The sequence below is a fragment of the Manis pentadactyla genome, chromosome 4 (genome assembly GCF_030020395.1).
Source record: "Manis pentadactyla isolate mManPen7 chromosome 4, mManPen7.hap1, whole genome shotgun sequence".
NCBI lineage: Eukaryota > Metazoa > Chordata > Mammalia > Pholidota > Manidae > Manis > Manis pentadactyla.
Window position 1 is genome coordinate 175,674,889 of NC_080022.1, and position 26,317 is coordinate 175,701,205.

The 26,317-nt window shown below is 38.9% G+C and overlaps 1 protein-coding gene across 2 annotated transcripts in view; it reads left to right on the top strand.

Moving 5' to 3' along the window:
* MAP3K3 (mitogen-activated protein kinase kinase kinase 3) overlaps window positions 1-26,317 on the top strand; it is a 55,033-nt gene that overhangs the window by 5,432 nt on the left and 23,284 nt on the right. Inside the window, exons 2-6 of one of the 2 annotated variants that reach the window (XM_036899842.2) lie at window positions 2,347-2,468; window positions 4,068-4,160; window positions 11,838-11,878; window positions 16,301-16,400; window positions 19,999-20,112. In XM_036899842.2, the coding sequence (XP_036755737.2) occupies window positions 2,347-2,468; window positions 4,068-4,160; window positions 11,838-11,878; window positions 16,301-16,400; window positions 19,999-20,112 (470 nt within the window). The remainder of the gene's footprint in view (window positions 1-2,346; window positions 2,469-4,067; window positions 4,161-11,837; window positions 11,879-16,300; window positions 16,401-19,998; window positions 20,113-26,317) is intronic. The other variant, XM_036899844.2, reaches the window with a different exon arrangement.

Below are 26,317 nucleotides of genomic sequence, written 5' to 3' on the forward strand. Positions count from 1 at the left end.
AAGTGATTTGTTCAAGGCATCCTTAAACTTAGGTCTTTCTGGCTCCAAAGTCCATATATAACCAACTGTCATACTCTAAAAAAGCTGCTCTTTGTTTTTTTTAAAGTTTTGTTTTTATTTTTTAAGGAATTTCGTATTGGTGTGCTGGTAATTCAGTTAAAATCTCAATCCAGGAAGAAATGCCTAAAAGAGCCTCTTGGTTTACTTCCTGTCTTTATCCATGCCTTTAGTTTGAAGTATCAGTTTAAGAATCTGTCTGCCTCTAGCAGTGTATTTGATTTTGACCCAAAATCAGATTCTGTAATCCTGTTTCACTTGTGTCAGTTGTCCTGGATTTCAAGAGATAGGGCCAAACTCTTCCTCTAGTGTGTTCTCCGTGCTGGAACTACCAAACAAGTTTATCCATTAAGTAATGCCAGGAATTGGTTAGCTTACTGGAAACAGAATTTGTCAACCTGATAAACTGGCTCTTAAAATAGTATCATCTTACATAAAATTAGAAATGGTTTCTCTAGTCATACTTGTGGATTTGACCTGAAAACATGTATATATATCTGTGTATGTGTATTTACATCCATCTTGGCTCAATAATCTGATTTGAATCAACTCAAGTTATCAATTCTAAGAATGATTACCTTGATACTGAAAACACCAGTCATTCCGCTGTTAGGAGTTTAACTGGATGTGCCTCAGAAAACATCTGTCTGGTCATAATCCTCCTTATAATGATCCCAATTTACTGTTATAGTTGGCCCAAGAATTTTATACATATATTTAGTAATATATAAGCCAATTTAATATATAAGCTCATATATAAAGTATATATAAAGCCAGTCTTCCTAGTGTAAATGTTATCCTGTAGTTTTAAAACCTTGGTTGGGAGGTTAAAAAAGCAAAAAGCCAAGAAAGTTCCCTTTCTTTAAGGAACCTATAGGGAAATTGCTAGAAAACATAAAATAATCGATGGGATATGTGTTTTAATTTTGGCAAGTGCCTGTCTGTAGATACCCACTTCCTCTTCTTTCGTTATCCCATTTACCTCATTCTTTCAGTACCATAGCTATTATCACTCTCTTAAATACTTCCTTATATTAAAGTGGAATTAGATGGGAAGCTCTTTACTGGTGTTTCTCCTGCAAATTTTAAATCAATTTTACTTTGCTGAGCAGGCAAAAACCTTTTAATGGGCATGTAATTTTTTTCCTTTTCTGCACCTCCTTGGAGGGTATGTAGGGCACCTGAGCAAATTTAGTCTAGGAAGAGGGGAGAGACAAATAGTGCAATTTTACTTCCTCTTCTTCATGCTGTTCTTTTCTTTCCACAGGGTATTAGAATGTTTCCAAGGGAAAATGATAAAGGGCAAAAGATAGGCACTCTTTTTGGGTGGAGTCTTTTGTACTTGCTTTTTTAAGGTGTGCCGTAAGTCCCCAAGTGACTCACTTGTCAACAAAACAAGTGCATCAACTCATCCTTCTTGTTCCTTTCTAGATGAACAGATTTATTTATTTTCACCCAAATGCTATTTGAGTGGATAAGGATTCCTTGAAGGACCTGGAAGAATTTTGCAAAACTTGGAATTGGGCTGGTTTGGATTCTGGGTTTTAGTTAGTTGTCTTCAATGCATGAGAACTCTAGTGCTCAATGCTATTTCAAGAAAGGGGGATTAAATGTAATGCCAGTAAAAGTCTCAGAGACAATGCATTGCTTGGTCAGGTAGGGAAGAAAAACAATAGAGCTGTCTTTGACTTGCCTGTGGGGAGCAGAAGGCCTATAAACTTGTAAAAAGTTGGGAGGTGGGTATTCAAAGGCTGGGCTTGTAAATCAACTTCTGGTCAAAGCAGCTACCCTAGGTCCTTGCTTGGTACGTTTTAAAATGTGCTCTCCTACATGTGATACTTTAAGAGTAAGTCTGTGACTGATTCTGTCCTATAATCAGCTCTGCATGAATTCATCTTTTCACACAGTATCCTACTATCCTGCTGTGCTGTGCTGTTTTTCACTTCACTCCAACTTTTATCTATCTTTTCTGGCTGAGTTTCTCTGGCACTGAAGAATTGCTGTGTTCTAAGCACCTCCTTTGCCCAACCCAGTTAATTAGTAAACACTGCTATCAGAAATCTGGTTGGAGAGCCACTAAGAATCTATTAAAATTCAAATCGCCACAGTCTGACCTCAGTTATCTACTTTTCATAGACAGCAGATCCATGTGATTGTAGTTACAGGATCTGTCGTTTCACTTGGGCAGAACTCCCTGAGTATTAGTCACATAATACACAATAATTTTGTGAAAGTACCTTTCTGGTACATGTTGAAGTGTCTCAGCCCATGTGCTTGCTTTCATTGCAGATGAACAGGAGGCACTGAACTCGATCATGAAGGATCTGGTGGCCCTCCAGATGAGCCGACGTCCCCGTGTGCCTGGATATGAGACCATGAAGAACAAAGACACAGGGCACCCAAATAGGCAGGTGTGTGTGGCCATGGCAGACTTAACCAGATTTGTTGGGCATGGGTTTTCAAGTGGGAAATATTTGAGAAGACAAAGATGCTCTAATACCAGACTTGAATGCTACTGGCTCCATCCTTTCACAGTCTGTTAAGTGATATATACCAACCAGTTAGTTGGTTCATGATCTGGAGTCCCAAAGCTTTGTGCATCTGACCTTGTGCATGGTGTTTCATCCGTGGAGGGTAAGAACAATTCCTTCACTTTTTATGGGACAATATTCATATAATTTTTCCTTTACTGATTATTTGGCAAATGTTTTATCCAGATTCACAATCCCTAACTCAGAAGGTTTTTAGCTACCTTACAATATAAAAAGGTAGTATTAGCTTATGTAAAATATAAGTAGGAAGTGAATTTATTTAATAAAAAGTCATAAAATATATTCTAAAGGTAACAGTCAGTGGTTAGTTATTATTGTTTACAGTTGTTTCCCCTTATTAGCTCAGGTAGATAAGAATGCTTCATTAAGAGTTGTGTGCTTCTTTAGGAAAACAGTTCCTGTTTTTGTTAACCTTTAAACTTATTCTCTGTTGAGCACCTTCTTATCTCTAGCATCATTTACTCCTTTGTTTCCTGGGTATATTGACCCACAGAGAGGAGTGAATGATGGGGAGCTTTCCTCCCTGGTGGGTACCTAGTGCTTACATCAGATGGCTATGTTTGGTGTGTTCATGAAAATTTGCTCATGACGTCCTCTCTTGTGGTTCTCTTTGTTATCAGCTAACCTTCCTCCTCATTTGCACTTTGCCTACCAGTTCTTGAGAAGTACCCTAGGTTTCTAGAGAAAGTATAAGGCTCTAGAACTTTTTCTGGCTTCTGTCTGCCAGATACAGCCTCCCAGAGTATTTCCTGCCTTTAGGAAAACTAGGGCCCCTGAATGCTTCTGTTTCATGTTATAACAGAAGGATTAGCTTAGAAAGCTACTTTTGTTTTTGTGGTTACCTTACAGAAATGGGGGAACAACAGATTAGGGCCCATTCTTGTACTGTTTTCTTACATTATTCTGTCTAATTGTGTGAGTTCTCCCTTGCTGTAACTCATTTCTATTCAAAGCTGCTTTTGGAAGGAGCCTTTTACCAGAAGTGAGTCCCCTCCCCCAGGCTTGAGCCTAATGACCTCACTTTCCTTCCTGTCTTCCTATGTGAAGTATGCTTGCTGCTGCTGCCCCAGTGAGCTGATCTTTCTCCATCAGTTAGGAAGTGAAAAGGGGGAGCTTACTTGAGTTGCAAGGCCCAAAGGGACCAGGTTGGGAAGGGAAGGAGTGGAGTGGTCCCTGATCATTCTGTGAAGGGAGATTACCTTTTCAGGATCCTCTGCTTAGAGCCTACAACCTATTATAAGATAAGTCCTGATCTTCTTCTTTGTGTGTTGCTCTGTTACTGGAGTGAAGTCAGTGGTTATGAAGGAGAAGGCTGGAAAAAGGATTGACTACTGATTAGGAATATTCTGAACAAGAGGTACTGGCTCTTTGGATCCACAATTTACTTGTATATAGTCAAAACTTTTTCTGTTGCATGGAGGATACAAATTATTAACCTCAGTTTTTTTGTTTTTAAAGAAAAAACACAACAGCAGCAGCTCAGCCCTTCTGAACAGCCCCCCAGTAACAACAAGCTCATGTGCAGGGGCCAGTGAGAAAAAGAAATTTTTGGTAAGGAACCAAATTACCTGTTAAAGCTAAAATGTGCTTTTAAATCTGATGCTAGTGCTTGGAAGAGTGTGGAGTTCATTTCCTGGACAAATCATTTTAGTGGATTTTAGGGAGCACTGGTTGCTCATAACCTATGTTCTTCTGTGCTTCTGGTCACCATTTCTCAGAGCAAAAATACTCATAAGCAGCTTTCTATCAGTGCTGTTCAATAACCTTTATGTGGTGATAGAAATATTCTGTATCTCTGCTGTCCAGTATAGTGACCACTAGCCATACAAAAGTATTGAGCTGAGGAACTGAATTTTAAATTTCATTTAATTTTTATTAACTTAAATTTAAATAGCCACATGTGGATAGTGGTTATTGTTTTTGGACAGTGCAACTTTATGTACTGTATAAAGGACTTGATTTGTTCGGCAAGAAATTAAGTGCATGTTTGGAGATATTTTGTGATTCATTGGTACATTCATTCTTCCACACAGGTCCTGAGTTTCTGTGTGTTGTGATAAGCTCATCATTGGGAATCCTATCCAAGATTCTGTTCCAGAGGGCATAGGGATCTTAGAATGTGAAGCTGTGGAACTAACATAGCTGTTTAGAAATTGAAGTTCAAAATGTTAGGCTATTATTGGGTAAAAGGGCAATGAAAGTGTCCAGATAGCTTTTCCCCTTAATAAAGTCAAGGTGTAGAGTGGTCTCTCCTGGAAAGTGTAGCAGATGTTCAACTTCTGGACCGGAAGAAGTATTTTGGAGAAAAATCCTGAAAGCAGAAAGAAAGGGAAAGTGTCAGTGAATGCAGTTCTAGGAAGGATGGGTGAACTTGGGGTGTGAGAAACATTGTGGAGAGACTTGTTACAGCTTCGTGTGAAGAAAAGATTCAGGCCTAGTAGTCTGGAAATGTTAATAATCTGTTAACATAGGACTTAACAATTTACAGAGTAAATTCACATTTATTACTCTTCTTGTTTTGATTCACTTAGGCCTGGGATAGAATTAAACAGTTTTCTCCATTGCCAGTTCTTCTGCCAGAAGATCCATGCTTAGGAAGAGAGAGAGGAATGAAAGATCAAAACCTGATTGAAATGGCTAAGAGATGCCAAATTGGGCTAACAATTCAAATTGCAGAGGCCCAGTTGAATCTAACCAAGTATTTTGGCCAGTAGGAGAGGTTATTTATTCAGGGATGGGATGGTGCTGGCAAGGCAAAGAGTGCTTCAGTGTGAGAATGGCAATCTGGCCAGAAGGCAGAGCTGAGATTGGCATGGCCTCATGGGGTTCAAGCTTGGCACATCAAGGAAAGCCAGAGGAACTGTGGGTTCATTGACAGAACTGTTTTGGACTTGGAAGAACTGGAAAACCTAATTTAGTATCTCTGCTTGGCAGGACTTCAGACATCCTCTTCCCTAAGTAAACAGGCTAGGTAACTAATTAAAAAAGAGAATGCATTTGAGAACAACTAAGCATTTTGAGCTGCTCTGGAAATACATGAGCAATGAGGTGCTCAGCTATGAACTATTTGATAGGAGGTGGAATCTGTGTTCTCTGTATTTTCCCTCTTACACATTGGGTCCCTGGAACCCTACAGCCTGGTTAGAGCTGGCTGAATCTTCTTAGATGTATGGCACATCCTAGGTGTGGCTGGGGCCTGTGGACAGTTTTTCAGGCTGTGATGTGCAGCATCCTTTTAGTAGTCACCAAGTCAGTTTTATCAATAGGTGCTGTTACTCTGTGAGGTTGACAGCTCAGTGTAGTGGAAAGAGCACTGGCCTAGAAGTCACTGAGTTATTAATAATCCGTTAACATAGGATTTTACAATTTTTACAGTGCTTTCAACAGCAGTTAACAACATAAACTATAAGCATGTGTATAATACATTACAAAGTTTACAGAGTGATTTAATGAAAGTATTGAATAGAACCAGGAAGCAAACCAGATCTTCTGACACTTGGTCATGGTAATTTTACCATGTGAAAGTCTAATAATTTTTTTAAACTTTTTAAACTTCTTAAAGTTGTTGTAAGATCATAAAATGTAAAACATTTTGTACATTATAAAACAAATGTGCAAATGAAAAACAGTAGTGATTATATCACTTCTTTTGTGTTTTGGAATGGTGGCTATAAGCTTTAGTGAAAGCTTCTAACCAAATCTGTGCATACTGTCTTGGAACTGAAATGGTTAAGGTTTTCTACATTTTTTGGATTGTCATTACTGTCTGTCAGATGGTCCTTTGCAAACTCCAAATATTGCCCAATTTCTGAAAATCCCAGTGGAGTAAGAAATAGAATCCTTATTTTCATGGATTCCTCTTTGCATTAAATCTTATCAAAATAGTAGGTAGAAGATTAAACAAAGCCCAGGATCATGAGATGTTCACTAGTGGGTGCTTCAGAATGGAAAGGTTGTTTTCTTCATAGCAGTAACTAGCTGAGCAGGGCTCTTGGCTATCAGTTCTAAAATGAGACAAATTCTAGGAGCTATTCCTCCTCAGAGTCAGGGATTGAGCAGACTGTCTTGTTTTTACTGTGATAGACCTGGCTCTTCAGGACTTCCTTTCTCTTTCAAGGGCTGTTGATAAGATAGGCTGGCTAGTTTGAACATAAAACATAAAGCAATATACAAGCTTTGTATTCTATTTTGTAAGAAGGTTGCTTTTTTCCCCTTCTTCTTTCTTTAATATTTTGGTGGTGGTTTATTTATTAAGCAGCAATAGATAACTAATACACCATTTGATCATTGACTTATTCACTCATAGTCACCAACTCCCTACTGCATGTGCATGCCTGCATAATGCTAGGACTGAAGATACAGAAAGAACTAGGGCAGAAAAGAAGGTTGCTTTGTAATCATCTCATCCACTGATCTCTTAGGACTTTCCTGAGTCACACAAATTAAATTATTTGTGTTGCCTTTTTCTTCTCATTATTTACTATCTCTGGCAAAATAAGTACTTTAATGCCAAAGGTGTGGGAGCCATTGAAGGTGTTTAGCAAATACAGGGGGACAGAGTTCTGCAGAATCAGAGAAGAGGGTACTAGGGATGATGGCTAGCTGAGGCCTTTGCCAGGTCAAATTAGTTCACTAACCTTTGTTTAATAAACACTCTTTGAATTTTTTTTTTTTGCCTTGGGAGCCCTCTTGGGTTGCAAGTTTAATTACTGAGTTCAGACTTTGAGAAGATCATTTCTACTCAAGTTTGGTATCATTATTGGTTACTCCTATTGCCCCTGCTGACTTCCCAAATCTGCACTGCCCTCCAGGCATGGCTCTTATTATTGCTTTCACCAGATTGGCTGTGGTGGGTAGGGGACTTGAACCTGCTTAGACCTGAAATTTTGTACTGGAACTTTTTTCTCAGCAGCTGTGGCACTTCTCCATTCAGTTCAGAGTGTGTTTATAGTTAGGCTTTCTAGACTGTAACATAGAACCCCTTGGCCATGGGAGTGCTGCCCCAGAAACCTGGCCCTTGGGGTAGTCATATAATATATAGAACATGTATGTACCATACTACCTTTCTAAACCAAAAAAGTACATTCTGAAACAATTTTGGCCTCACGGGTTTTGGCTAAAGGGTAATGTCCTGTATTATCTATCTTTATTGAGACTTATTCTGTGTTAGGTTCTGTTCTCCTATCTTTACCCTATTAATTCATTTAATTCTTTCAGTAACTTCATGAGGTAGATACTATTCTCACTTTACAAATGAGGAAACTTAGTAGTAAGTTCAAGATCACATAGCTAAGAGGTTGTAGAGCGAGGATTTGGAGCCAGTCGGTTTGACTCTAGTGCTAATTTCTTAACAACAGCTTATCTGCTTCAAATACCTGACAGACAGATGATGTTTTGCTTGAAAGATTGGGTCTGAACATAGAGATTTGGGAATCTTCTATTTAGAGATAGCCTAATTTTTTATTCCTACTGAGGAAAAAATGTGAAGAGAGGGGGAGAAACCCAAAACCCAAAGGTCCAAACATTGAGGAATGGTCATATGTGGGGGTGGGGGTGGGGGAAGGCCTGAGGAAGAGTAATCACTAAGAAAGCAGAAGTGGTTAGAGTGGTGGCAGGTTCCCTGGGATGGGGTAGAGGCACAGAAGGCAGGGGAAGAAAGAACCCCGTGAAAGAGGACTTGGCCACAGTGCAGAGTGCCCCAGAGAGAGGCAAGGACAGTGGTTGGCAGGAAGGAATTGAATAATTGAATCTGTATCTTTATCTGAACTTTCCTGATCTATAGCTTATTCTAGTCAGTCTGATGGGGGAAATGCAGATTTAGGAACCTGAAAGATTTTGATACCCTGTGTGACACATGGAAGCTGGTCATGGGCCTGCATTCTGCTCTGGAAAGGCTGTCACCACATTGAAGAAGAGATTCAGAGTGCTTGGCATCTTTGTTTACATTGCTTACTAATCACAGGCTTGGTTAGTTTTGAGTAGGAGTGATTTGTGGTTTGAGGCAGAAGTTTAATTACCTTTCTGACTAAATTCGTGTGGAACAGTGCTTGGATTATGGTCCATTGTGAAATAGATTTAGTTCTTTCAGTCCTTCAAAAGGATGGAGGGGAGTCCTTCAGAGGTGCATCTACATATAACATCCCAGTTTAAGAATGAGTGCTGTTAAGTGTTTTTTATTACTACTAAAATAATTAGATAAAAATCAACAATGGAATAAAAATTTTTTAAAGAAATCAACAGTGGGGGGTGGAACTAAGGAAATCTAAATAAGCTATGGACTTTAATTAATACATCGTATTGGTTAATGCATTGTAACAGAAACAGATATACCATGCTAATGTATGATGTTAATAGGGGAAATTGTGTGTGAGGGGAGAAGAGTACATGTGTTCTATCCGCTTTTTCTGTAAATCTAAATTTGTACTAAAAATAGAATCTTTTAATAAAAAATAATAATGAGAGCTCCATCAAGGTGTCTTGGGCTGTGAGCAAGGAGGTGAAAAGATATGGTAACCCTCTGTAGGGACAGACAGGGTTGCAGACAGCAGTGAACATGGAGGTACTCCAGAGCCAGTTGGGGAACTAGAGAGTATAGGAAGCTGGAGATGGCATGTCAGGGCCTGGCAGCATGGCTCAGGCACCGTGCTTTGGAAGGCCCTTGCCATGGTAACTGCTTGGCATTTCAGGGGAAGAAGAAAAAGAAGACAGTGAAAAAACTGCTGTCACTCATGCAAACCTTGAATCCACAGGATACTTCCTCTGCAGCACTGCCCTTTCTGCTTGCATACACCCATGCATGTGTGCACATGCACACCCTCACCTGGAATGCAGACCAGATGGGGCACACTGCCTTCCCGTCCTACCCCCTCCAGCCCCATCCACTCACAACCATAGCTAAAACCTCCCTTACTGGTTCCCCAGGCCCCATGGCTTGCTGTATGATTGGTAGCGATCTCCTAGTTCTGATTCCATTATTACTCCACCTCCATGAGCTCCAGAAAGGAAGGTCACAATCCCTTGATACTTTTTTCAGTGCTCCCATTGAAGCCCTGCATCTGTGAGTTAAAAGAAAACTCCTTTACCTGTGTAACACTTAAGTTGTAGCATAACATGGTAAAGAGGTAGGCTTCCAAGGTTTGACTCTTGATTCTTCTTTAGCATTGTGTCCTTGAAGGAACTTATTTAAATTTATTGTGACTCAGCTTCTCCTGTAAAATAGAGATAATAATAGTACCTGTTGTCAGGACTAGTTTGATTGATACATAGGATATGCTTAGAACAGGCTTAGTATGTAGTAAATGTTCAATAAATGTTACCTATAGTCATATACTATTAATGAATAAAGTGGCTCATATGTTCCATTAAAGGATGTGAGGGCTCTATCAGGACTGTGTTTTGAAGAGTTGTCACATCACAGACTTATTTCTCAGCGAAGCTTTGCTGTCCCCTGTTTAATATGTGAACTTTTCAGGGACACAGAGCTCTTTGAATCTCAGTTACCTAGTCTTTAATGAGCTGGAGAACAGCATTCTTACATTTTAATTCAGTGATTCTGAAGGTGTGGTCTGGGGACCCCTTGGAGGTTCCCCAAGATCCTTTTAGGAGGTCCATGAGGTCAAAACTATTTTCATAATAATATTAAGGGGTTACTTGCCCTTTTTACCCTTATTCTCCTAAGAATGTTCAGTAGTTTACTAGAGGCTACATGATACATGTTATCACAACAAATTGGAAGCAGAAGCTGACATGTGAATCCAGCTGTCTCCTATTAAGCCATGCATTAAAGAGATTTTCATTCTCTCACTAAACTTTTCTATATATATATATATATATATATGCAGTTCTTAATAAAAATGTATTCATGTTAACATGTGGCTCTTAATTATTTTTAAATAAATAAAATTAATTTTCTCAGTTTCAGTTTCTAATATGGTATATATAATCTACATAAACAAAAGCTCTTTGGGGTCCTTAATAATTTTTAGAGTCTAAATTAGAACCACTGGTCTAGTTCAGTGGACTGGAAGAATTTTAGTCCCCCCTCTCTTGGGAAAAGGAAGTCCTTTATGCACCCATCCTACCTTTCAATTACTCTCCCTTTCTGTCTTCTCTGTCTGCTCTGTGTTCCTTATCTTCATATACTCTGAAACCCTCTTCTTTCTTCCAAGGCACAATCTATTAATTTATCTTTCTCATTATAATTTTCATTCACTGACTCTGAACCTATCTCTCTTCTGTCTCAATTATTTGTTGGTTTCCTGACAGTCTTTTCTTTTTCCTCTCTACTTGTTCTTTTCTTCTGTAATATCTCTTCCCTTTTCCTGTCATTTTGAACTACCTCAAGTTATTTGTTAGCCATTTACAGTATCTTTATCTCCTTGATTGTTCCTTCACATGCTAACACTTGTACTTCCTTTTGTTCCTGATATTTATATTCAATTCTGTTCTTGAGTCAGTTAAACCATTTAACAAATAGTAAGCACAAGTATTATAAACCCTTTCCCTTGCTTGTCACTGGAAGTATAGGAACAAGATAGACATGATCCCTGTCCTCCCAGAGCTAAGGCTACCCATGATGGTCATTTAGGACAAAACTGGGGGCAGTTACAAGGTAATTTGTTCAGGGTCCCACTTTACCCACCTGGAAATGCCCTTGAAAGGATTATGGAAATCAGTAGTAGCAGCCTCAGCCATTTATTTGCATGTCTACTGTGTATCAGGTATTTTACTTACATTATCTCATAAAGCTCTTATGGTCTCTGCAAATTAGGTATGTCAACAGATGGAAAACTAAGGCTCACAGAGGACAGGTAACTTGCTTGTGGTCATATAGCTAGGAAGAATCAGCACGAAGATTTCTTTTCCTGTTCAGTCATATCAGCCAAGAATGAAAGGTATCCTGGCTAGGAGGTGCTATAGTAGGAGAAGCTCCAGAGCCAGCTGTGGAAATAAAGAGTGTAGGTACTTACAAATGACATGTCAGAGCATTGCAGCTGAGCTGAGGCAGCCACTTAGATCTTGTCCCAAGAGCTTTGTCCCAAAGAGTTGGGTTAGAAGAGGAAAGCCCCAACTCACTGAAGGAATGCCTGTGGGGTAGACAAGGTAGAACAGGAGCATCAGGGCTGTTTGCTACTAATGTTGCTAAAGGACTGCCTGAGGCTTACGTGGGAAAGGCAGGAGTAAAGCATGCCGCAGAGCCCACTAACCTGTCTGTCATTCCTTTGGCAGAGTGACGTCAGAATCAAGTTTGAGCACAACGGGGAGAGGCGGTAAGTCTGCTTTCTAATCAGTGGTTGTGTTCATGTGTGCAGCAGTTCTCAAAAAGCATTGAGCTTGTGGAAGCCATTTTCCTCAGGGGTACCTGTGGGGTCACTGGCTGGGTAATGGGGTTGATTGGGCATTAAAGGGAAATTTTCACTCCTGGGTTGGTCTACCAGTTGAACCTTGTTCTGGTCTTAGAATTGGAAGCCATTTCAACTGCTGATGTGTTAGTCTTCTGCTCTTACTTTGCTGCTGTGAAGTCTGCTGTTTTGCTAGGAGAGGAAGTCAGGACTCTAGCCCTATTCAGAGTCACGGCTTCCAAACATTCTGTGCTACCTGTGGACAAGAGGTCAGGATTCTTCTATAACATGGTGCCATTCCCATCCCTAGTAGAATGGCCTTGGCTTTGAACACATCAGGGAACACGTTGACGAATTGGAAGTTTCTTTATAAGGTCTCTAGGTCATGGGAAGCTGCACTAAGTCCCTTGGTTGTGAAATATTTCAGATCATTTGAGAACATTTTTCAGTCTATATTCAGTGTCTTACCTTGTTAGGGAAGTGAAAGCAGTATTACAAAACCCTTCTGTCCTTTTCTCCATTGCCAGTATTTAGTTTTTTGTAGGAAGTCAGGGTAGTTCTCAGTGGAGAAAAATAAGACTCCACTTAATTTCTCAAGTTATTTAAGGAAAAGCTTTTAAAGAGCATACAGAACTCTGGTTGTGGGATATTCAGGACCCTGTGTGGACGTGTGTATGGCACATATGTTCATAAATGTGCTTTTTAATATGTTTCCCACTCTTTGCCTTTCTCTTCCATTGATACCCCCCTTCCCTTTGCTTTGAGCATTTGGAGAGGCGAAGAGCCTACCCGTGAGGATAAGGTCTTCCTGCTTTAGGAATCTTGTCTTCTACTTTAGAACTTTAGTACCTCCAGACGTTCTTAGTACAGGTAGTTCTCTGCTGCTGGCATGTTTAAGCCTCCTTGAAGCTACCTCCAGAGGAGATCTGTAGTTGCTGTTTTCCCTTAAAAAGACACATTCACAAGCCTGCAGGATTGTAAGAGGTTGCCTGGTGGAACATTGTGCAAAGAGTGGTGTGCAGAGCCAGGGTCCTGCTGTTGCCTTGTGGGTTCTAGGACTGTTCCAGGCCTGGAGGGAGGAAGGGCTTCTAAGGTATGTCCCCAGCTGCTCATCCTGTGTCCTGCCAGTAGCAGGGAAGTTAAATTGTCACTTCATTGTTGCTGCTTTTCACACTTCTGACCTGACTGAGTTTTGGAGAGATTGCCAAACTTGGAGCAGTAGAGAGTTTTCAGAAATAGATATGAAATCAAAAGCTCAATTGTGTTAGGGCCTAATTATGCAGTTACGCTCTTGTGAATTCCTGTTCCCAAAGTGGTATGCAGTTACAGGGCAGACATACACTGAGAAAGTGTGAGTGTTCAGTTTCAGAAACACTGCCAGATCGAAACCACAAGTATTTAAGGTGGTCAGGCAGGAATGGCCCTGAGCACTAGAATATTGGTATCAAGGTTTTGAGAACTGTACATTCTCTTTTTATGGAGCTGTTCTCAGGAGCCATGGCATTTCACTGTTTGTGTACTATGTGTGGAATTGAGGACTTCATAAGTTGGTTCAAGAAAGCCAAGTTGAAGGTGCTCTGTGCCAGACAGCTCTGGCTTCATGTATTTTGTGTTTTAGGGTTTTGTAGAGAATGTTATTGTGGGCTTTCTTTACTTTTTATAAGGAAAATGGATCATTTCTATCTAAATGTTGCATTAGAATTAGTTAAATTAGAATTTACAGAAAAGAGGAAAGAAGTAGTGACTTTACCCATTTGTTTATACAAAGTGTCCATTCTGGTGGGCTGACTTTTCTTTTGCTTTAGAAGTATGTGGACCAAACTCCTAATCCTCCTCCATTTTAATTTTAGGGGAGCAAAGAGGAAGACTATAGATTAGGATCTCCTTTCCTTTGAAAACTTTCATGTCTGGACACTGGTGGGGGTGGCTGTCAAAGGTATTAGACCCCTCTTTGAAGCACTGGCCTAAAATTGCCTGTTATTCAGTGTGAGGGCAGCATCTTAAATCTTACCAACCCTGAAATACCTGGTCTCTGATCATGACCAGACTTTTTGGCTACTTTTGGGGGTTTTGAATGGCTCATTGCCAGGCCAAATAAGGAGAATTTATCTCTGAGCCTGATCCTTTTCTAACAGTGTGCTAGGGTACAACTGAATGATATCTTCATATTTTATTCAGAAAGGCTGACCCCTTTTCAGAATTATAGCATTCAGCCGGCCTGTGAGATATGAAGATGTGGAGCACAAGGTGACAGCAGTGTTTGGGCAGCCTCTTGAATTGTTGCTGAGGTTCCAGTGAAGGAGGGTATGATTTGCTATTAAGTTAATAGAAAGCCATTCTCAGAAAGCTCCAGAAAATACCCATATAGTACCTAACAGTATCATTGCTTGGAATAGTTGATTTGAGGGAAAAAATACAAGGATTACAATATGGATTTCCTGGTAGATATAATCTAATATATACAGCAGTATAATTTCCAAAAATGAAAGGTTATTATGGAGAAATCATTGTCCTGAGATGGTACTATTTGTGTGAAGGATAGATTATGTTTGTAGTAGTATTCTATGAATGTTGTTCAATAGAACTTACTGCTATAATGGAAATGTTTATGTGTTGTCCAGTATAGTAGCCACTGACCATATGCAGCTAGTGACCACCTGCAATATAGCAAGTAGGACTGAGGAGCCATTTTTAAATTTAATTTTAATTAATTTGAATATAAGTAAGTACATATAGCTAGTGGCTCCATATTGAATAGTGCAGTTCAAGGTAATGAAGGTTTTTATGCTGCTCACTGATTTGAGCCAGCTGGGCACAAAAGAACATTAAAGAAGTTATCTGGTTAGATCCCATTAACATCCAGTGGCTCAGATCCCTCTTTCCTGCGGTTTATTGCTTCTTCCTCTGGTTATACCACTTCCCACTCTCGGGGGAGCTGGGAAGATGTGAAAGAACCACACATTCTTCCTCTCAACATGGAGGAGGGCAAGAGCTATAGGGGCTCCATGGCCCAGTGTGTGACTCCACCACAAGCTAGTCAGATTTCATCTGGCCTAGGTGTGCTGAGAGGTGAAGGTGGTTTTAATATACATTTCCCCCCATTATATCATAAGTATCTTTTCAGGTATTTATTAGTCTTTCGTAACTTTTCTGTGAATTGTGTTATTGCACCCTATGCCTACACTTCTGTTGGATTGTTCTTTCTTAGTGATTTTTGCAAGTATTTCCTCCAAATTTGACATTCGTTTTTTTAACTTTGTTGATGGTTTATTTTGCCATCAGAAGTTTAAATACTTTTGTCAAATCTATCTTCTTCCTTTTTGTCGTATGTATTTTATGTAATGCTTGGGAAGACCTGCTCCACTCTATTTTTTTAATACATTTTTTCTGTGTGTGTGTGTGTGTGTGTGTGTGTGTGTGTGTGTGTAGAGAGAGAGAGGATATATATATATGTGAGTTTCTGATATTTTCTTCTGTTTCTTTGAGCTCTTTGCTTATATTTTTAAACTTATTTAAGTTTTAGAGTATTGGGTTGGACCCATATAAAATTGTTACTTTTGTACATAAAAAATTGTTGACTGTCAGCAAATTCATATAGCTCAAGCTAATACATTCATTAAAACTTTTCATTATGAAAATTTAAAACACACACAAAAGTAGAGAGAATATTATACTAAACCTCCATAGACCTGTCACCTACCTTTAACATTATTAACATGATGCCAATTTTGTTTCATTTTTCCCCACTTTTAAATTTTGCTGTGACATTTGGTGATGAATCATTTTAATACTTCTTTGAACAAGTTCTTATTCTACCCTCTGTTTATAGAAATTGTTCTCTGAACTTAACCTAATGAGTCTATCTAGAAAAGTGTCAATACCAACATGACTTAATGTGCCCACATGTATTAAGAAAATTGATCAGGCATATATCCAACTCAAGGGAAATTCCTATGACTCTGTGTTAAGAAATCTCACTTCTAGGGATAATTGGTAATGAGATTGCTGTGGCATCTCAAAAATGAACAATGGAAAAGACCTTCCAATCTCCAGGTTTTCTTCCTAACAGGACTATTTGGGGTATAGTTTTGAAATCCAGGTGTCCTGCTATGAGACTCAACTGTCATTGACAGAAAGGTCTAAGATGAAGTGATAAAACAATAATTGGGATTGAGCAGTGTTTGTGATGCTCAGAAGAAGGGTGAAAGATAAAAGATAGGTGAGAGAAGAAAAAGAGACAACAGAGAGAAAGGCAAACTGTGAAAGAGAACCAATGTTGAAAAGGAAGGTATCACTCAGAAGCATTACATTTAAAATACACAATTAACCATACTTACTGTTCCTTTTCAGAATTATAGCATTCAGCCGGCCTGTGAGATATGAAGATGTGGAGCACAAGGTGACAACAGTGTTTGGGCAGCCTCTTGATCTACATTACATGAACAATGAGGTAAGATAGTAGATGGGTGGTATGGGGACAAGTGCCTGCCTTTTTTCTCTCTGTTTAACTGGGGATTTCCTAGTTTGTTCCTCTAATATCATCTGTAGGTTTTCATTTTCTGGAGCCTCTTTTCTTAATTCAAATAACTCAGGGATTTCTTTTTTTTGCTACATGGGAGATTACATAACTGTTTCCATTCCTCCTGCTCATTCAGTGCCAGTAGCTGTATACTTCATGGTGGAATCAGGTATAGCATCAAGGCTAGGCTTACATTGTCTCCTTTACATTTTTTGGTTATCCTTTTCTTTCCAGCATAGCCTTAACAAGAAACAGAGAGTTCAGCAGGGGCTGGGGAGGTGTGGAAACTGGTGGGTAGATCCTTTATTGACAGTCATAAATGCCGGATTCTTTTCTCAGAGTTTAACTTGTGATTGAAGCTTGTTTCAAAAGGTAGCACCTACTCCAGTAATTTCTTTAACTCTTCTTCATCCTATCCCACACCTTAACAGTCCTTATTTATTCATACTTTGAACATCACCCAGGAAGGAATTCTTTTGACTTGTCAGTTGCTTGGCTGCTTTCCTAGCTCCAAGAAAGGTATTAGAGGCTATAGTCTGCTTAGGCTGATGTTTTGCATTAGACTGAACGTGTGTTTGTGCCTAGTCAAGAGCATGTATCTTGAGGGAATTGAGTTGGGAGGTGAGACAAGAAAGCTAGGCAACATTGTGGCTCTTTGAGAGTCAGGTCCTTACTGTGAAGTTTTATTTTACTGGTTAAAGAGTTAAGAATTTGCTCCATAGTTTGGGGCTGAAATCTGTAGGGACTGAGATTTGTTGCCTGAAAACTCCCTGGTCTCCTATGTATAAAATATATGACTACAGTTGGATACAGTGCAAATAGCTAACAAAAATAAAACTTATTTGATCTTTTGTTTTTGGAAATAACAGCAGATTGGGAAAATAAACCCTAACTCTATAGTTAATAAATAATACAGATGTTAAGTATTTCCAAGTATGTATACTGATACATTTTAAATGCAGGATATGAAAATCAAAAAAATATAAATGTCAAATCCATAGAACTTCTAGGTTCAAACTTCAGTAACAAGGAAGGAAGGGAGGCTAAAGTCAGCTAGCTAATCAGCATTGAAGATGATCTTCAGTAAAGATTTTTCTGGACAACTTAGTACTCATTTCTTTTTCTATTAATATTGCTGTTAAGAATTCCAGATGACCCAAAATCCATTTTCAAACTCACTTGCCAACAAAGTGGCTGCCCAGAATGTTGGGCATTCCTTTAAACACATATGTATGCATATATTAATTCAAAAGCCAAATATAAATATTGTTTTAGATTATGCTGTCTTTCTATACTTCACTAATGTCAGTGACCAAGAATTGACTAATTTAAGTTTTAATTTAAAATCCCTCAACTCTTGTTTTTCTTTGCCCTCTAAAGTTCACCTTGTCAGAATTTGAGAACCACAAATGGAAAGTCTGTTGACACTTCATTTGCATTTATATTTTTATAATAATAACTTTATCGAGATATAATTCACCTGCTATAAAATTAACTCTTTTAAACTGTACAATTCAGTGGTTTTTAGTATATTCACAGAGTTGTGTAACAAATACCACTATCTAACTCCAGAACTGTTTCATACTCCAAAGAAGAATACTGTACCCATCAGCAGTGACTTCCCATTTCCTTCTCTCACTGGCCCCTGGCAACCACTTATCTACTTCCTGTATCTCTGGATTTACCTATTCTGAATATTTCCTACAAATGAAATCATACAATATGTGGTCTTTTGTGTTTGGCTTCTTTCAATAGGTGTAATGTTTTCAAGGTTCATCCATGTTATAGCATGTGTCAGTATTTCATTCCTTATATCATCCATATAATATTCTACTATATGGATATGATGGATGCTTGAGTTGTTTTCACTTTCTGGCTGTTATGAATAATGCTACTGTGAACATTTATATATAAATTTCTTTATGAACACATGTTTTTGGTTCTCTAGAGTATGTAGCTAGGAGTGGAATTGTGCTTTAACTTTCTGAGGAACTGCCCAACTTTCCCACATTGGCTGCACCATTTTACATTCCTACCTGCAGTGTATGAAGGTTGCAGTTTCTCCACATCTTGGCCAACACTTTTCTGTTGTTTATAGATCCTAGTGGGTGTGAAGTGGTATCTCATTGTGGTTTTGATTTGCATTTCCCTAATGACTAATGATGTTGAGCATCTTTCATGTGTTTATTAGCCATTTGTATATATTCTTTGAACAAATGTCTATTCAAATCCTTTGCCCACTTAAAAGGAAATTGTCTTTTTATTGTTGAATTATATGAGTTCTTATGTATTCTGGTTACTAGACCATTATTACACATTTGCAAAATTGTAGCTTTTTTTTTAAAGTTAATACCTAGTCCAGTTATTTCTTTTATCTCTCCCTTCCCTCACAGTCTTTATTTATTCCTGCCTTGAATGTTGCCCAAGAAGGAATTCCTTTATAATATAATATGATATGCAGAACATTCTCCCATTCCATGGGTTATCTTGAGGTTTTATTTTAAATGCTCTTCTTACTATTTGCTTTTTCCTGGCCCAGGATTTAGAGTTCTCATCCCCTTGTATTGTAAATTAGGAACTGAAGAAATTAATTTGACTTTAGCTTTATTTTGTGTTTGCCACAAATATATAGGATCTGATATTTGCTGGGTCTTAGGCAAAGTGTACTTTTGCATCATTTAATACTAAGTACTCGTAATGTCTCCTGTTTTTAACATCAAGTAAGACTTATCTGTACCCTCAGGGATCTTCTATTTAGTACTTCAGTGTAATGAAATAGAAGAGATAGTTTTTGGGCTCTAGTCACTGATTTTTATCTCAATAACATTAAGATATTAAACCCTGCTCTTTGATCTAAATTTGTGTTCTTATTGAGTAACAGTTTTCATCCTCTGCCTGGCCATCTCTACCTCCTGTACCTTTTCCGTTTGTTCTGTTAATGTCAGTGTAGATAGAGTGGGACATGATTCTACTGCTTAATTTGGAAGAAATATGGGGGCTATAATTGCTTGGGATTTATTGCTTTGGAGGAAAGCACATTTTTAGAGAGGAAGCTCTTTTCAGAAAATATGTCAGAACAAAGTACTGGTAATGTACTACAGCACAGAAGAGCTCAAAAAGGTTGAGCTTAGTGAAGGAAGCTAGATGTAAAAGAATATGTATGAATTGAATATGTATGAGTTGTATAATTCCATTTATAGGAAATGTCTAGAAAAGGAAAATCCATAGAGACAAAGTAGATAAGTGGTTTCCTGGGGCTAGAGGGAGGAAGGGGGAATGATTATATATGGGTACAAGAGATCTTTTTGGAGCAATGGAAATGTTTTAAAATTGAATTTTGGTAAATTCTGTAAATTTACTAGTAATTATTGAATTGCACACTTAAAGAAAAGAAAAAGAAAATATTTCTGTGGTTTCAGTTTAAGACCCCCATAGTATCCAGTGAGGTGGTTTTCCTCCAAACTTACTTTCATAAACTAAAGACTTATATTTTATATGCTATCCTTTTTTTCTGTGTCCTGTGGTGCAGCTCTCCATCCTGCTGAAGAACCAAGATGATCTTGATAAAGCAATTGACATTCTGGATAGAAGCTCAAGCATGAAAAGCCTCAGGATATTGCTGCTGTCCCAGGACAGAAACCATGTAAGCAGCCCCATTATGGCCGGGTAGCTAACGACAAAGCTTGCTGTCTCAGGAGTTCCCCTTGCTTCCTTGAGAGAATTTTGTCTTCCTTGCCACATCTTAATTGAGAACATAAGCATGGCCCAGCCCACTGCGTCAGTGACCAGCTCTCCATGTGCATTTGATTTCACTGGGAAGTCAGATTGTCAGTGTTAAGGTTGCAACTACTTGGCTTGAGGTGTGGGAGGAAGGAAAACATTTTATGGTAAAGGAGAAAATTATTTTTATCGATATTTAACGTTCTTTCAGTTAGATTTGGACCCCAAGACACATTTGATAAGTATGGGGGTGCTGATTAGGAAAGGCTGTCAAGGAGTTGAGAGTTGAGACTGTCATGCTTTGTAAACCCAACTCCCACAATTCCTCAGCAACAGTGCCTTTACCTTAGGACACATATAGGAAATAAACTTTGCTTCTGGTCAATGGAGAAAAGGCCATGGGCTGGAGGGCCTCTTATAACTTACCAGCTGCTGTCTTACCAAGTAGCAGGCAATCTGCAGGGGCTGTCAGAAGTGAGGAATTATCCCTTATGCAGTTTCCTTTCCTAAAGGGTTGTTGGGGGGCCTACTTTTCACAAGAATGCTTATTATCTGTTTGTCTTCTAATTACTGGTTCTTCCACCAGTTTTCTTCAGCTGCATGTCCATGAAAGTTTCTTGGCAATCTTTCCTTTCCTTATGAAGACAGCCAACTGTGGTCAGCTGACATTGCTGCATGAGAACTCAGGGTACCCCACACCAGGACAGCTTAGATGGAATGGTGCTCATTCTGACCATTTATTTTAAAGAGCCTTATGGGGTTGGGCTGTCCTATTGATTAGGGGAAGATAAGGGAAGACACAGTTAGGAAACAATAGAATAAAGAAGATGTTTTCTAATATTATAGAAGGATCCTGTGCATGAGGATTGGTCTTCTCTATCCCAAATAGGTCTTTTTCCTGAAAATGTTTTGGGAAGTATTCTGAAGTAAAATATTTTATTTTATTTCTCTGGTCAGGTGACTCACCTGCTCCTCACAGTCCTTCCTTATTGCCTATCATATAAGGTCTAAATTTAGCCTAGCATCCAGGGTTTATTACCAACCATTGCTTTCAATTCCCTAGTCTCATCTTTCTACATTCTTCAGCATATTCTCTCCATTCTGCAGCTCTTCCTTCTTCCTCTTTGCCAGACCATGGCTATAACTATTTTTTTTAGGTCCTAGCTTGATTAACCTTCTACAATCTGGTCAGTATTTTTTTACTCAGGCCATTTTGACTATTCTCTATTACATTAGTCACTGGATATAATTTCACGCTAGTTTATAGGTTGCCTAGTGATTGCCCTCTAGTTGTTGCGTATTTGTAAGTTTTACCCCAGAAGATTGTAAGCTCCTTGAGATTCCTGTTATTTTGGAACCCTTTCTCTACTCATCTTCTTAAGAAAACATAGTGAATGGTTCTTGAATTGTTAGCAAGAGTCAAGCAGAGATCATGTTCAGCAAACCCCTTCCTTACAGCAAATGCTGGAATTGGGGTTTGGTTCAATGGTATGATTGCTTGACGGGAAGCTAGTATCCCTAATTGTGATCTCTCTACCCCTCTGATAAAAAGGGATAGATAACTGGCTCTTTATATCCACTTTCCCATCCATGAAGGGGTACACATGGCTACAGATACCTCTGTAACACACTGAGCTGTTTGAAAGATGACCATGAGAGAGAGCTCTGACACTCGTGGTGTTACATTAGATTTTGCATAAAATAAATGCCACACTGATGCCTCTCTTTCTAAGGACCTACGTATGTTTTTTAAAATTATAGTAAAGTCAGTATAACTTTTTGTAAATTATTTTTTAAAAGAGGACCATCTTATGGACAGTGACTGTAATGGGGTTTGTTGGGGGACTTGGTGAAGGGGGGACCCTAGTAAACATAATGTTCTTCATGTAATTATAGATTAATGATAACAAAATTTTTTAAAAGACCATCTTATATAATTCTGTCACCTTAACATGTTGATTGATTTATTTTTGCTTATGACCCTCTAGTCTTTGACCATGCATATTTTAAGTATTATCATGCTATTCATACATGAATTTTCTAATCTATTTTTTCACTTAGCATTGTCATGCACACTTTTATGTCAGTATACAAATCTTCATAATTATAATTTATAAGGCTACATAAGTCCCTTGAGTGGATATACCATAATTTAATTAAATTATTATTTTTTGCTTCTGTTGGAATACTTAAGCTGCTTCTATTCTTTGCATTTATAAAGATATGTAATATTTAAGACTAGCAGGGGTAATGAGATCTTTCCTTGAGAACTTCCTCAGCTAGACCTTAGGCTTTTTAGTAAACAGAAGTATCATGATCCAAAATTGCTGTGTGCTCAGGAATCCTACTTCTGGAATAATTCTTCTCCAACTGTCTGTGATGAAATATCAGATTTGTTCTTCTAATTTCCAGTCTGTCATGGACCAGTTGTTTTTAAAATACAAAAACTGAAAACAAAATGGAAAAATATTTACAAAATACAAGCACATAATTTTTATTGTTAGATTTTAATAGACATAGGCTCTTTGCCGGATTGCCATAGAAATCTGTAAAGAGTTACTCTCCATCTCTATATTTACCTTGTGGAGGACTGGTACACCATAGATTGTGGCCTGGCACCAGCCCACAAATAACACCTGAGTGTACTGCTCCAGGATACCATATCTCCCTGGTCTTCACTTCCTTCTGCTGGTAACTGTCAGCCACTTTGTTTCTCTACTTAGCTGAGAAGCAGTCTGTTGCCTCATCTACCTTTTGTTACCACCACAAACTTTTATTTCCCTTTTTATTCCTGTCTTCTCTCTGGATTCCTTTTCTACTGATATTTCTGTGATAGCTTCTGATCTTGCCTCTGTCTTCATCCCTCAGCAAGGTATATTATTGTACCTATCCCACTTTCTCTGGCCACAACCATGTCTTAGCCAGTTCTTGATGACTTTTTTTGTTTTTACCTGAGAACTGGATTTTGGTAATCACAGAATCTCATCTTAGTCTGAAGAGCCTCTCTCTTGCCTTGCTTTCTACTGCCATTTTAAGATACTTCAACTCCTTCAGTAGTTCTTGCTGCCCTAGGCCTCTGCCTAGGACCTCTGCTGTAAATTTATTAAATAACCTCTGCCTGGACCATCAACTCTTCACTTACTCCTATTACAGATTTTTGCTCTAAACATGTATACATCTAATTCTTCATTTATCTTTCTGCTCTTGAGCCTCTTACAGTTCCTAGACCCAGCTCTTCTGCTGTCATAAAGTAATCTCAAGCTTAACATTCTTCTGTCACTTATATATGAAGATGATAAAAACTACCTAGCCACCTTAAACTGAGTATGGCATTTTGTTTTGTTAGATTCTCTCTGACAAAAATAAACTTCTAATCATCTCATCCAAATGTTGCTCATGTCCCAAATTTCCCGTCAATGAGTTTGACACTATCTTGTCTATGATTTAAGTTCAAAATATCAAGGATAATTCTTTTTTAGTTTTCTTAAAATAATGGGGCAAGTGCAGGAAGATAGAACAAAGGTTGCTGGGCAGAATAGCTTCTGTCTGGTCCCTGATGAAAAATAGTAACACCTTACATGTATGAGGTGCTTTTATCTCCCATTCAATTCTTACAACTTTGAGGGGTCCAGGCCAGGCATCTGTTGTCACTAGTCTACACCTGGGGAAACTGAGACTTGGAGTCTCAAAAATTCATAAATTGGACCCAAAGTAAGGCAGTAAATAGTGACAGAGCTAATCTAGAATCCAGATGTTCTGACTTATAGTTGAGTACCTATCGGTTACCATCCAGAAAAGGGATCTTAGAATTATTGTGGTCCTTGGAAGACCTCACCCAGTTTCCTCTACAGTTCATTAGAAGCAGAACTGAAAGTATAATGTTACCCAGAAGGAAAACTTGAGATGCTGTGTTATTCTGTTCCCCACAGCTCAGAAGATAACTGAGCTAGGAAAAGTCCAAGACAAAATTTTCAAGGGGTTGGGATCACTTTTATATGCGAATAGCCTAGAAAGCCTGGAACTCTTTAATCAGGAATGGCAGTCTAAGCAAATATATAACCAAACTCTAAGAAGCATTGAACAGTAGGGATAATGAAAGCACAGGTTACTCATATAATCTCAATTTGGATAAACACTTTGATTATTGGGGGTTATCTTAAAAGAATAAGGAAATAGGAATTTGTATAAGTGGTGCAAACATGGCATCCATTATTCTGAAGTTTTACGGCTTCAAAAATTTCTTTTTATAGGTTTTTAATAAATTTATGGATATTAAAGCTGTAAATTTATTAAATAACCTGGAGGCTTCCACAACTGTCATAACTATCATGCTCTTTTGTGCAAGTGACTCTTGGTGCAACCATCAAAGCAGAGGACTGGTGAGATCCAGGGGGTGCCGTTTCTCACCTTATGTTCCCATGGACCAAACTAAAGCAACCTTGCCCACACACACCTCTTCCCCCTGCATAGTTGAGTCCACTTGTTCCTTTTGTTTCTTATCACCAAATCTTTTTTCAAGATAACTTCTGGGTCAACTTTTGTAGCCTCTTTTGCTGCTCATCTCCTCACTTCCAGTCATTTCAGTCTTTATGCACTTGGTTTCCTGTTATTTGTGTCAGCTATACACACTGCTACCCACAGAGTCCTTCAGTGAGTTTTTCATTGAATTTGCTTTTTACAACTTTGAAGGGTCTAGGTTCACATGGCACCTTCTCTTTGCCATCTTTAGAATGTTCTCCTAGCTATACCCTTTACCCCTGTTGGCTCTCCTTTCACTCTTTTACAGTCCCCTTTTATTTTTCCTTGTCCACCTTCCTCCTTCCTTTCTTTCCCACTTCTAAGCCTTGTTCAAGGCTCCCTAAATCCTTGCCTTAACCTCATTTTTGTTTACTGTGCTATTCTCTTTGATCCCATTAAACCAGGGTTTTCAAACTTGACTGGATATTACAAATATCCAAATTGGGAAGATTTAAAAAACACTAATCCTTGGGCCCCATCCCTGAAGATTCTGAGTAGTTGGTCTGAGGTGTCAGAAGCCCCACAGGCAGTTCTAGTGGTTGAGAACCATCACCTTAAACTGAAGAATGACTCACTTCCTAAGACCTTTATAGTTTAAGTGTGGTCTGTGTGCAACATCAGCACCACATGGAAGCCTGTTAGGAATGCAGGTTCTCAGGCGCACCCCAGACCTCCTGAACCAGAATTTGCATTTTAGGAAGGTCTCAGGTGACTTGTATACACGTTAAAATGTGAGAAATGCTGTTTTGAAACTTTCACTAATTCCTGTCTTCTGTTTTCCAGCCTGTTGCCACATCTTTGGCTTTCCCTTTGACAAATCTATGCTTGTGCTGGCTGTTGAACCTGCTTTCCTGTCTCGGCTTTTAGATTTTGAAATTGAGAGTATAGACTATGTGTTCTTTGGTGTGTTTTAGATTCATGTTGCCAAGATTTATTGACTTCCTACTATGTGTAAAGTCCCTGTGTTCAAGTGGGTGTCCTTGGAGTGCTCATCACGCAGCTCTTGGCTTTCTGACCACAGGGCTCTGGCCTTTGCTTGCCCTTCACTGCCCTGCTTCCCTAGTATGTGGCTTTGACTGTTTTTTCCTTTCTGACTCTCAGCAGGGAGCTATTGCACATCGGTGGCTTCAGCAAGAACATTCACTTCCCCTTGGTTCTGACTTCCCGTTAGAGCAAGACCGTTTGTCAAGACAGCCCTGCATGTGATAAAGTCTGGTGTGTGGAGACTAAAGGAGGCTGCTTGGCAGCCAAACTTGCCCCTGAGAGTGGGAAGCCTTTTTCCTAGAGGGCAGGATATGGTTTGTTTAGGTCGGACTTCTTTTTCTTGTGGGAGGTAAAAAAGAGAAGCAAGTAGAAACTTTGATCCAAATTATTTATAAATCCCCACTTCCATTCCCACTCTCAGTGGTGCTCTGTGTATTTGTAATCACATCCTGACATCACTTGCTCACCTCTAAGCTTCAGTTTTCAGCTTTTTTAGTGCAAAGTCCCCCTTTGTTACTTATTTTTTCTCTCTAGGTCTCACCTGGTAGCTTGACTGGGTTAGTACAAAAGTGGGGGTGGATGTGGTAAGGCTGCTGAGCCTGTTCCGAGGTCTTTGACCTCGGGCA